Source organism: Haemaphysalis longicornis, unplaced genomic scaffold (assembly GCF_048455015.1).
Source record: "Haemaphysalis longicornis isolate Haplotype H1 unplaced genomic scaffold, Haemaphysalis longicornis Haplotype H1 scaffold_1, whole genome shotgun sequence".
Classification (NCBI taxonomy): domain Eukaryota; kingdom Metazoa; phylum Arthropoda; class Arachnida; order Ixodida; family Ixodidae; genus Haemaphysalis; species Haemaphysalis longicornis.
The window spans coordinates 391858347-391871766 of NW_027526203.1; the positions used below are offsets into that span (position 1 = coordinate 391858347).

At 47.2% G+C, this 13420-nt stretch overlaps 1 protein-coding gene across 3 annotated transcripts in view; it reads left to right on the forward strand.

The window, feature by feature from the left end:
- The window catches only part of LOC144155295 (uncharacterized), a gene marked incomplete in the record, with an annotated part of 200835 nt that overhangs the window by 166716 nt on the left and 20699 nt on the right, over positions 1 to 13420 (forward strand). For all 3 annotated transcript variants that reach the window (XM_077686636.1, XM_077686638.1, XM_077686637.1), the window contains 1 exon segment: positions 7905 to 10160. In XM_077686636.1, coding sequence (XP_077542762.1) covers positions 7905 to 10160 — 2256 coding nt within the window.

Consider the following 13420-nt stretch of genomic DNA (forward strand, 5'->3'; position numbering starts at 1 on the left):
ATGGAGCTGCACGAGGACAGTCACCCGCTTGTCACGTTCAGGGAGATAACCCAGCATTATCGCCTTCTGAGACAGACCGTACCTTCGCCTTACTTTTACCTTTCCAGAGAACAACAAACTGCCCTACGGCTCGTACAATCCGGGCTCCTTCCCACAGCCTACGCGTCTTCACTTAATGTATCCGAATCGCTACGACGCTGAATGTAAATGTTGCTCAGAAGTAGGAACACTCCGCCCCGTAATCGGGGTGTGCCACTTTAGCCCTGAGCACACTCTTCTCTTTCCGTCAACTACCCAACAAGAGCAATGGGAGATGCTGCTGTCCAGGCCCTCTCTACCTACCCAGCTTCAGTGGGTGGACAGAACACAGGCCGCGCGGACTGCATATGGGCCCCACAGAAGAAGGAATCACTCCCCAGGGCTGCACTCTGGGCCGTTCAGAAATCTGAACAGAAGTATTTCTTCCTCCTCCTCCTTATCTGCCACAAATCTCGTCGCCTCCGTCCGCAGCGCAGAGACGGAGAAGACAGATCGTCTAACACCGGGTTGGAGCTTACTTTAATTTTATAAAAAAAGTTTCCACTCTTGTGCTACACCAATACAACTCAACCAAACACCGTTCATGCTTCATGCACTGATTTAACCTTAACAAGAATATATCTTTGAAGTAATAAATGGTGTGGTTAAGTGCATTTCATTTCTTTCTGATTTTGCTATTTGTAGAGCGATGTCAGTGAATTTAAGTGACGTCGCATGGGTAATCGTTATGGGTGCCGTTTACAGCTTTGCTTTCCAACCACATTCACGGGGTGGATTGGCGCGATTTTTTTTCTTTCTTTCTCACGTAATTCATAAAAAAATAATGTAACGTCACTAACGGTAAAAAATAGTCTAACCATTCCCCTATGCCTTCTTTGGCGTTGTAGACTGCCGGCATTTCTTTCTGTATTTCCTAACGAGCCCCTCATTTCCAAACCCATATATATATATATATATATATATATATATATATATATATATATATATATATATATATATATATATATATATATATATATATATATATATATATATATATATATATATATATATATATGTATAGAAATAAGGGGTTGGCAGTCAAGAAAACCTCGGAAAGCAAAGGTGAGAGTGGGGTAGGTAATTGAAACAGATGAATTTGGAAAGAAAGAAAGTGGAGAAAAAAGAAAACCCGGTGGGCATTTTTACTCCACTTTCTCACTTTCTTTCCAAACCCGCCGCCGGACACTCACTGGTAAAACGGGTACAAGCGTCTCTGCGGCCCTAGCGTCCGGGCTCTCTGAGGGTTGGGCGCTTGGGGGAAGTTTCGTGAACTCCGCTGCCCTGAAACGCACTTTGAGCGAAGTTCGAAAACCACGCAGGCTAAGTACCTGCAAAACCATTAAAATACAATCCTCTCTTTCAAGGCTACTTTCCCGCGCAATAGACACCTGTCTCGCTGAGCTTCTTGTTGGTATGAACCTTCAATTTGTTAAGAGAGCTTCCGAAGAACTTAAGTCCGTTGTTTTTTGGGAAGTAAGCATGTGCTGGTTCACAAGTACGGGGGACGCCGAAACGGACCAGCGTGCGTTAAACGCTTCCTTTTTGGCAAGTTTTTAAATGTCGAACAGCCTCGTGTTTCACGCAATCACGCTAACATTTACAAGTAGGCAGCACTAAACTGACATAGAAATGGTTGAAAACCCGGACTGTAACGGCATACGACTGCTTGTTTAGACTGTCTTGACGGGTGCACCGACTACCGCGATGGTGTTCTCTGCCTCGCTGCAAGTCTCGCATCAGAAACGTGCTTGCCTTTTCACAGTTAAAGGAGGGATGGAGGAAAAAAAAAACGACTGAAAATTGGGCTTTTTTATTACTGTGCCAAAATATTCAAACACACTTCGAGTAAGTGCCCACATCCTCAGATGCGCATCATAAGTCATGGCGCTAAACGCGCTCACATATGGCCCCGCCTAGTCACTGCAAGTTTCGTGTGACGCACAGTGGTGTTTAGACTGTCACTTTTTGTTTAAATACGCGTGATAACGTTTATTTTTCTAATTACTAACAAATATAATACATAGTGACTTGAATTTTGCTGTAGTTCACTGTATGCGCCGTGGCATTTCGTTATTTGAAATAGCATTGGGAATGCATTGCGGAACGGTTTTTTTCGTAAGGTCGGTTGCCTATCATTTTGTTTGCCCGCATGGAATTGGTTTCTTTTTCGGCATATTATAGCAATCATTTAAACCTCAAGTCCACTGTGCTAGTAGCATTGCTTCGTTGTTCTAAAAATCCGTGCAAGAAGCGACAATTTGAAAAAAGAAAAGAAAAAACTTTGAAGTGCAATTTCTCAAAACACCATTTCGCCTGAGAAAAGGAACATTTTCTCTTAAACTATTTGAGTTTTCAAAACCATTTTCTGTGAGTTCTTCATCAATGCAAAATACACGTTCTGAACCGGAATAAGCATGTTCTCACCAAAATTTCTTTCTTTATTCACATTTTCTTTCTTTCAAAAGTTAATACAATTTGATTTTGTGCTATGTATGCAATTTTTAAAAATCAACGTGCAAGCCACCATTATTATTTTGGTTCAGAAGAAAGCCTGAGGCATGTAACACATATAGAAAATGTTTCAGCCCCGTGCCTCTAAAACATTCCTGAAAATGTTCCTTAGCCGAGAAAAAAGGTAAAAAACTCTGGATTTTTCTGTTTAAACTATACCATATTTTTGTATAAAATTTTGCACATGATTAGGAAACATTTATTGTACATACCCTCCAAAATTTCAAGTCGGTTGCTCGAAAAGCAGTGAAGTTAGCAAGAGGCGTAATTGGATACCTATGTACACTATCCATCAATCCCGAAAGAAAGTCCCGAGCTTTCAATTCAACGAAATCCAACTCGTTTTAGTGCATGGTGCGCACTGCAAAAACATGTCTTTTTACATAGAAAAGCGCAGTTTCGCTGAAATCTAGCTGTCCTTCCTCGGAAGACCTAGGTCACGGACCAGCATGTATTCCACGGTTGCTTCTGCTGAAACTGGTCCTGGCAGTTCCTGAAGTCGGTTCAGCGTAGAACGGGTGGTGTTGCCATAATACTTACCAGATACGGAACCTATTTTTAAGTATAGGAAAGTGTTTTGTAACATAAGAACGGACAGACCAAAATAAAAGACAAGGAAGAACATGGTGAAGCGCTTCACCGTGGAAGGTCTCGTCTTTTCTTTTCCGCTGTACGTTGTTGTGTTGCCCACGCTTTTCTATACTTCAAAATGTTCAAACACCAACTCCCACTCCCAAACTTTGCTGAACCTCTTCTGCCTTGCGGTACGCGTTTCTGTGCCATGCGATAATTATACCCTTTTGTTATTGCTTTTCTGACTCAGAGCGCTTCGAGGGGAGCATCTATACGCTATTCTGGAGAATTTGCGAAAGATTTCAGCCATTCACTGTCTTTTTCTATTACCGGGTGTGTTTGTTTGCGACGAGAGCGTAAATTTATGCTGACCCATGCAGCGGTTTTGGGTCGAGCTACGCTGAATAGAGCTTTTTAGGAGGCGGAAGATTTGTTATTGGCGAAGGCCAGCATCGCATGACAAGAAAGCAAAAAAAAAAATTAGGGCTCTTCTACTCTGTGAAGAAGGATGACCTGCAAAGCTGGACTCGGTCCACGGAGTGCACGAAAAAAAAACACGTTTGTTGTAATTTGCGATGAAGCACACTTCCTAGCCACTTCCGATGGAGCACACTTCCCATTAGCTGAATGAACCTCTGAAGGATCCAAGCTTTGTTCTTCCAGACAAACATGGAGCTGCCTGGGTCCACCCCGCGTCGTAAGCATCTTACTGTTTGTGTAACACACAAACCCAATCCGCTCTACCACTAAGGACTCCGGACCAATTTGGCCGTTTAAAGTCCGCGTTTAAACCTTGCGCCAGCACAATGGGCATGCCTTCCATCAGTACGGGCATGAAACCTATAGATGCGCGTGCACGCCTCCCCTCCTCGCTGTCACAATTCTCCCCTACAAACCTGCTCACGCATAAACCGGCAACCGGTCATGTGCGCGTGCTTAGAAGTGACAGAAGCCGTCGCAAATATCTCCTGAAAGCCCTATGAAGGAGTGATATTGGCTCACGCCGGCGTTCCAAGCGGGCAATTTGCTGTTCATCCGGGAGGGATTCGCCGCTACTCTAAGAGCTGAACTTAAGGCGGTAACGGCGGCGCCAGCAGCTTTCCTTTGTAACGTTCGCGCTTGTGTTCGGGCGAATGCTTCAATTCTTGCCCCTCTTCCTCCAAACGAACGGCATGCATCCGTTTCATTACGATTTAAAACCTGGAAGGCCTTGAGCTCTATTCTCGCATACAAACATGTAGGGGCCCGGTTACCTTCCCCATCGTAGGCATCTTACTGCCTGTGTAAGATGTCTGTGTAACACATCAACCCACACCCGGACCACTCGATGAAGGAGGACAGTAGAGTAAGCGCACTGAGTCATGTTTTTAAAAATCTAAATCTCCCACCAGCACAACGGGCATTTAATCGGTAGCGGCATGAAGCCTAGCTGTGCGTGCTGACCCCCTTTTTCCGCCCGCACGCATAAACCGGCAACCGGTGATACCACATACTTAGGCGTAAAAGACACCGGCGAAAATGTCGCTCCGAAGGCCTTCCAAGCTGAAAAATAAATATGGGCTGAAGCCGGCGTTCAAACTGGGGAAGTTTCTCTTCTACCGGGAGGGATTCGCAGCAAAATGGCGAAGTGAAATTTGAGTGGAAACGGCGACGGCGAGTTTCGGTTGTTTTAGGGGGCAGCCCTTTGGCAGCCGTTACCTGGGCTTCGCGGGAACGGCGTCTGTTTATGTCCGCGCAACCGAGTGAGTGAGCGCAGCAGCGAGGAAATAAATAAAACGGAGAGGAGCGTCCAGCGAAGGGTGAGGTGGACTACGACACGTGCGGCTACGGTGTCATCTCTCTCACTGCTTTTCCCTCACACATGTCTCATGTGTCGCCACCAAGGAGTACCCTCCCCCTGGCATGTTCCCGAGACGCTGTTCAATTCTCCGCTAATCCAAACCGCGTGGCATGTGCGCGGAAGGTTCAACCAAGATCTGCAACAAAGTGCTAGCTGCTCCCTTTTTCTGGGCTAATCCGAACCACGTGACATTTGCGCGGGAGGTTCAAACACGATTTGCAACATGCTGGCCGGCGGCGGCGGCGCCCTGCGTGGTAGAACCACGGTAGCGGACGTCACTGTGCGTTCGCTGATCACGCGAACACTTCCTAAAATGCACCAGAAATGCGACGTTACCGAGACGACTGTAGCTCGCACTGCGCACAAATTTCATATTAGGGAGTACAGTAATCGTTAGTGCATTTTCGACGCCCATCTGTGCTTCTGTTTATTTTTCGCAATCACCTAATAACCGCACTAGCGCCGTTAGCTGCCCACTGCGCAACTTACTACAGGGTCATCGGTGGAGGCGAGGGGGAAAATAGTTGTGAAAGACGTGTCAGCGGTGGTAAGGAGGAGCCCCGGAACGGCGCCGAGTAAATCGATGACACCGGAATGAAAACTGTGGGGGGGAGGAGGGTTAGACATATACTGCTTCGCAGTAAAAGAAGGAAACCTTTTTAGCGGGCGGAAGATTTGGTATTGCTGAAGGCCAGAATCGCATGACAAGAAAGCAAAAAAAAAAAAAACGGAATGTTTTTTAGTGGGCGGAAGATTGGTATTGCCGAAGGCCAGCATCACATGACAAGAAAGCAAACAAAAAAGAAGTAAAAGGCCTGCTTGTCTGAACATTGCGTCGAAGTACGACAGCGTTTCTATGGATGCTAGGTAACGACCCTAACCCTTGATTGGGTGGTCACTTTCATAATACGGAGTCTATCAAATATTCAGGTTTGAAATCAACCTCTTTTCTTAGGCGATACCAGTGTGATAGCACTCAAATGGCCGCCTCATTTCGCGGCAGGTATTCGATTGCAACACTACAAGTTCGCGGTGTAGTCTGGCAACAATGCGCCAAGCACCCAAGATGGCCGGTGCATGCAGGTTCGCGGCGCAACATTCCCTTCCTCCCGGGTTGATATGCCTTCGGTGCAGCGCCTAACCGCGACGTTTAATCAAGGCAGATTGAATTATCCTTAGCAATAATACACTCTACCTCGGTGCCACGCTGAATCATTTATGGCGACTTGAAGGACCGCAACAGAGATAGCGCGGAAATCGTCGTTTGGTGGGAACAGACGGCCTCAGAGTAGCTGAAGGAGCATATAGTATTTTGATCAAAATGTGAGGCTTTTCCAGTGAGCTTGAGGTTGTGGGCGAGACAGCATTTGCGTGAAAGGGTAGATATAGAGGAGCAATCATGAAACAAATTTGTGCTCATGCGTAACTTTGTGTGTTGTTCAGGTATGGTTTGACAGTCTTGCCCGTTATACCTTGGTAATACGGGAAGGGTCTCTATATACATGGGCCCGTTTAATAAAGTGTCAAGTCCACTGCGAATAAAAGCGGTTTGCGAGGACGCTTTGTTGCGGCGAATGAATGAACGCTCAGTGAGAATACAATGCGCGTAAAATGAACACCTTGGGCGGATCAAAGAAGGGCGGCCATATTTCTTGCGTTGTTTGGTCTTTTTGGCGCTGCCAGATTGTGCGTGTCCCAGCTATACCCCTGCAGTGGTGGCTAGGTGACTGCGCCGCTCAGTGCTTGGACGGGGGCTATGGTCCGATTCTCAGTGTTATTTTTTTACAGAGGAGCTATTATACGCTGGTTTCAAGGAGATCTATGCGTGCGTAGAGCGAGCGCGTAGATCAGAAAACCTCGCGCCGTCCATACAGCTAGACATGGCCACGGCCGGACTGGAGGAGCGGCGAACGCGCGCGCGCCCGCCGCTCCTCCAGCCCGGCCGTGACATGGCTATGGTAACTCCCCCACTCCCCACCCGTGCGTCATCGGCGCTCGCCTCACAGCTACTGCGCACCCTCGCCACACAACGCTTGTGTGCCTCACAGCTGCAGCGTCCCCTGCGCACTCACCACCTGTGCCTCGCCAGACTCGCACCACAGCTGCGGCGCACCCTCTTCGTGTATCACCGGTGTGTCGTCTGTCGGTGGTGCTATAGACAAGTCTACATACAAACACGTTAATAAACTGCTACTTAAACTGGCAATAGCCAATGTGCGTTCCTTCCTCTGTTAACGTCACGCTCTGGATAGGGCACATCATCTCCGTTGTGCTCCTCATTTCCACTAGTCGTCCACTTTCGCAGAGCGGAATGGCAGTAATTTTTCATTAGTGCCTATAGACCTTTTTTTAGAAAACGGAAGACCACTGATCATAATTGATAAAGGTGAAATTTACATACGCCTATTTGGCCGAGGCTGCGATGCATGCTACGTGAACCTGGCTGCAGCCCTCCATTACTCGGTCGCACAGGTACAGGTCCAGGTCGCACACACAGGACCAACGACGTGCTAAAGCTAATTTACCCTCTTTAACACACGGTTGTCATATTTCATATTTGACTGAGAAGCACAGCGAGTGTTTTTTTTTTGTGCACTCAGCAAATTTAACGGAGAACACCCAAGCTAGCCGCGCACGTGCGGTTCGCGCCGAAGAGAAATGGGAGGGATACCTGCGCGTGAGCGGTGCGAAAAATACGACGCAGCACCGTCCCGCCCTCACAAGCCTCGAAAGCAGAAGCCACAGGCATGTGGCAACCCGATAGTAAGGTGCAGAAAATATCATCAGCTTTCGGGCTCTTAATGAAGCCGCTCTTGTTCTTAAGCTACAGTGCTAGGATGCGGAGTAGTTGAACTTCTAGAGAACTTCGCTCACGTGCCGCCTTGTGATTTATTCGCAGTTCATGGAGCTGAGCTCGAGGGGCAACTTCACTCGGCAAGAAATCCTGGCGGCGCTGACGGACAACCATGGCAACATGGACATGGCGTACGCACAGCTGACAAAAGCCACGCTGAAGCCGTTTCTCATGCGCATCTGGGGGCCGGGCACGGGAGTGGACAACGACGAGGGCCGCAGGCCGTCGCCCTTGGGTGACAAGCGTGAAGAGAGCGTCACGGACCGCGTCAAGGACTGGCTCGAGTCGTTGGATGCTGCCTCACAACTGCCGTCAAGCAGCGCGTCCTCGCAGGACGAGAGGCGCGCGAAGCGCCACTCCTTCCACGGCAGCGAGCAGCCATTCGGCGGCGGCCACCGCGACCGCTCGAGCTCGCCGGCCTCGTCCTTCTCGAGTCACAGAGAAACCTCAGATGTGAGCAGCGTCTCGTCGGCAACTCAAGGCACCAGCTCGCGCCTCGAGGCGATATTGCGCCGCAGGGAAGTCCAAAAAGAATTTGAAAAGGGCCGCAAATCGAAGAAGCAAGTGCACGCCGACAGTGGCAGCAAAAGGCGCTGGACCCTGGCTTCGGTGTTCAATGCGAAGAAGCCCAACCCAGTTACCAAAAAGGATACATTCGCGGCGACGGAGTCAGTGGCTCAAAAGTCTGCTTCGCAGACGACGCAAGACAATGCACAGCTTGACAGCAGTAGCAGCGGGGCCACTGTGTCGACGGAAACTTTAACCTCTATAGAGGCGACGGGCGCCAAGCCGAAGACTTTCCTAGGTCGTTTCTCGTCTTTCAAAAGCGAAGCGCGGAAAAAAGACACAAACATGGCTGGTGTTCCATGCCCCAGAAATGGCTCGTTAAAAAGCTTGTCTGTCGAGGACATGACCTCAAAAGGGACTCATGAAACTGCCTTGAAGAAAGACATTGCGGCAGATGAGCCCAGTATCAAAATTCCAAAAAGTAGTGAAGTGGAGGGGTTTAGAGATGAACCACCGACCTCTATTGAACTGAAAAAAAGCGAGTCTTCCGTTGGCGGTTCTCCCTTTTCTGCCAACAGAAATGCCATTGAAAATATTAAACAGTGCATTCATGCGGCGAAAATTTCGTTTATGTCCTCACCTCCAGGGCCGTCTGCTCAACAGGCAGCAGCAAGCAGCAACGAAGTTTCAACCAAGGCGCAAGCAGCAACGACTGATTTTGGACCTGCGCAAATGGAGGCAAAGGCATCGACAAGCAGAATGACAGAAAATGCTATAGAAAGAGATGGGAGAGAGTCGACAGTCGACACCGAACCCCGTAATGAGGTTAAAAATGATATCTCTAAAGTTTCACAGTCTCCACCGCCTGCAGTGAAAGGCAGCAGTCATGATTCGGCTCAGATTACTGCACCTTGTTCAAGCAAAGCTGACAGCTCCTCGATAGCAAAGAATGTTAGTCCACCCTCAGGTACGTCTGACAGAAGTAAAATTGACAGCCATGTTGGCACGAGCTCTATGGCTTCTAGCTCTAAAGGAACAGCCGTGTTGTCCGATGAAGCGAAAGCCCCGAGTAGCTCCAACTTGGTGCCTGCCTGCGCAGGATTGTCTCAAAGCGCAATAAAGACAACTTGTGTGGAAACAGCGCCAAAAGTAGTGGTGGAGACTCCCGGTCCTGAAAATTCCAATGCCGCTCAACACACTGATGGCCGTCACCAGAGCTTGCCGCTAGCGTCTTCAAAAGAAGACGAAACCGATAGTGTCACTGGTGATGTGAAAGAAACCGAGGCCACTTCTGCGAACATCCAGCAAACTAACGGCAACAAAAGTACCCGGAGGACGAGACCAGTAAGACCTGAAGTTGATGGGGCTACAGCCGAAGTTGTCCCATCTAGAAAATTGGGCAATCGCCTCGTAGACGCCTCAACTCAAAGGAGGCGGGAGCGGGCGCTGCCGAATGGGACAGTCGAGGCTCCAGACCAGGACATGCTGAAGCCCTCGGCTGGGGCTATCACCAAGGGAGGCCCTTCGCGGCGACCCTCTCTTAGGCGCACTAGCCGCGAAGGGGCGGACGACTGCGTGGTCAGGGATCGGGATGGAAATGCACTCATAGTGAAGCCCCAGAAGCCAATGGAGCGCCGCGGTAGCGTCAATGCCCGTCCCGGTTTGCAGATATCCAAAGCCGTGGCGGCGAACATCGCCAAACTGCGCTCGGTGCCACCACCAAAAAAGCGGAAACAAGTGGTTCAGCCCCGACCATCCGGAAAACTTCCCACGGAGAAGCAAAAGCAGTATAAGGTACGATTTATTTATCTATTGTATCATTTGTTTATAGCAACTGGTGAAAGAGGCATGTTAGTAAATGTTCTTTTTCTCACCTTTTAGTTTTGGAAGACACGAAACACAGATACTCGGTCTTGTGTTCTATAGCCTTTGTCTCTCTTTCTCTATCTCTCTATATATATATATATATATATATATATATATATATATATATATATATATATATATATATATAACCTTATAGCTAGGAACATTTTCTCTTAACTATATACATATATATATATATATAGTAAGGAAATGAGGGGCTCGTTGAGGAAATACAGAAACATAGGCCGGCAGTCTACAATGCCAAAGGAGGCATAGGGGTGTGGTTAGGCTCTTTTTCTTTTTCATTACGGTTAATTAAGTAAACATTTTTTTTAAATATACAGAAGAAAGAAAGAAAGAAAAACACGCGCCCAGAGTGGGGACCGAACCCACGCCTTTCGATTACATGTCGAATGCCTTACCAATTCGGCTATCTGGGCGACTGTGTTCTCCTTCACTTTCTGGGCTATTAATATTTACTAGAAGTACATCTGACGCTTGAGGGTGGTAGCCAGCGCCACTCTGACTACACGGGGAGAAGGGGACCTTCTTTTCAACCCCCGGGGCGTGACTCGAACGTCTACAGCCTGTCATGAGCGGGTTACTGGCGGGAAGCCCTCTTTTGCTACCTAGGCATGAAGGCTGCCAGAACCGAGACCCTCGCAAAGCTTTCGCAGAATAATATAGTAAGGAAATGAGGGGCTCGTTGAGGAAATACAGAAACATAGGCCGGCAGTCTACAATGAAAAAGGAGGCATAGGGGTGTGGTTAGGCTCTTTTTTTTTTCATTACGGTTAATTAAGTAAACATTTTTTTTAAATATACAGAAGAAAGAAAGAAAGAAAAACGTGGCGTGGGTTCGGTCCCCACTCTGGGCGCGTGTTTTTCTTTGTTTCTTTCTTCTGTATATTTAAAAAAAATGTTTACTTAATTAACCGTAATGAAAAAGAAAAAGAGCCTAACCACACCCCTATGCCTCCTTTGGCATTGTAGACTGCCGGCCTATGTTTCTGTATTTCCTCAACGAGCCCCTCATTTCCTTACTATATTATTCTGCGAAAGCTTTGCGAGGGTCTCGGTTCTGGCAGCCTTCATGCCTAGGTAGCAAAAGAGGGCTTCCCGCCAGTAACCCGCTCATGACAGGCTGTAGACGTTCGAGTCACGCCCCGGGGGTTGAAAAGAAGGTCCCCTTCTCCCCGTGTAGTCAGAGTGGCGCTGGCTACCACCCTCAAGCGTCAGATGTACTTCTAGTAAATATTAATAGCCCAGAAAGTGAAGGAGAACACAGTCGCCCAGATAGCCGAATTGGTAAGGCATTCGACATGTAATCGAAAGGCGTGGGTTCGGTCCCCACTCTGGGCGCGTGTTTTTCTTTCTTTCTTTCTTCTGTATATTTAAAAAAAATGTTTACTTAATTAACCGTAATGAAAAAGAAAAAGAGCCTAACCACACCCCTATGCCTCCTTTGGCATTGTAGACTGCCGGCCTATGTTTCTGTATTTCCTCAACGAGCCCCTCATTTCCTTACTATATTATTCTGCGAAAGCTTTGCGAGGGTCTCGGTTCTGGCAGCCTTCATGCCTAGGTAGCAAAAGAGGGCTTCCCGCCAGTAACCCGCTCATGACAGGCTGTAGACGTTCGAGTCACGCCCCGGGGGTTGAAAAGAAGGTCCCCTTCTCCCCGTGTAGTCAGAGTGGCGCTGGCTACCACCCTCAAGCGTCAGATGTACTTCTAGTAAATATTAATAGCCCAGAAAGTGAAGGAGAACACAGTCGCCCAGATAGCCGAATTGGTAAGGCATTCGACATGTAATCGAAAGGCGTGGGTTCGGTCCCCACTCTGGGCGCGTGTTTTTCTTTCTTTCTTTCTTCTGTATATTTAAAAAAAATAATGTTTACTTAATTAACCGTAATGAAAAAGAAAAAGAGCCTAACCACACCCCTATGCCTCCTTTGGCATTGTAGACTGCAGGCCTATGTTTCTGTATATATATATATATATATATATATATATATATATATATATATATATATATATATATATATATATATATATATACACACTTTGATTGCGAGAAGGGCTGTCTTAGGTTGCCGTAAAAATAGTAAAAAATGGTTATAGCTTCTAACAAAACTGTTTATTTGTCGACGAAATGTCGTCTTGATCAAGGTACCCTTATCAAGACATTTCGTATTTATCTGCACGTATTTATAAGCTCGTCGTCCAACGACGCCGAAAAAAGAGAGGGGGGACTTGGGGAGAAAAGCAAAAACAAACATACACTCTCGGCGAGGTGAGGTAAAGGTTTACAAAGAGAGAGAGAGAGAGAGAGAGAGAGAGAGAGAAAGAAAACAAAAACAAACCTTAAACACTTGCAGGAGGAAGAGAAGAGCACACAACTCTTTCAAAACGCTGTCCTCTATCGTTCGTCGGCTTGTAGAAAGCGTGACAGGGACCGCCCGCTTCAGAAGGGCGCCGCTACGCTCACGAAAGGAAAGCGCAAAGCAGTAACAGTGAGGCTCTCACACAATCACTGGGGGTCACAGAATTCCAATGGTCACTGATATTACGGGAAGAGTTTACAGGAAGCGGTCGCAGCCGCACACATGTTTCTGTGACGCCCACCCTACAAATAAACAGGAAGGCTTGTTAAGAGTGTAGGTACGCTCCACTCTTAACGAGCCTTCCTTTGGTTTTGGTTTTAAACCTAATCTAGGCTGTAAAACATTTGAGTTGTTCGGTTTTGTTAGGGGATGCCCTCGGTATATTCATTTATTCATTTACATGTACCGTTCAAAGCAAGTTGGCGTGGACCCCCGACGTTTGTACAATAGATTAGTTGTGTGACACGGTCTGTAACTGGTGGAAGTGAAGATTTCGCTTCGTCTTGGCCCTTGTTTTCGCAGTTGCCAGACGATACTGTCAATATCTCTTAGAGATTAGTATTACAGGAATTCCTTCAAACAAACAGAAAAGATACGCTGGTGCGCACGTACAGCACCAAGATTATTGTAGTAGCACAAGTACACATTCGGACTTCGCATAATCATAATACTTTAAGTGAACATTCAGAGTATGCATAATCAAACAATACAGTCACCAAGGTGCATGCAAGCAAAACAAAGTGGAAGCTTGTCAGGCATTTCACACTGTAATAAGGCACAACGATTACATAAAAAATAAATACA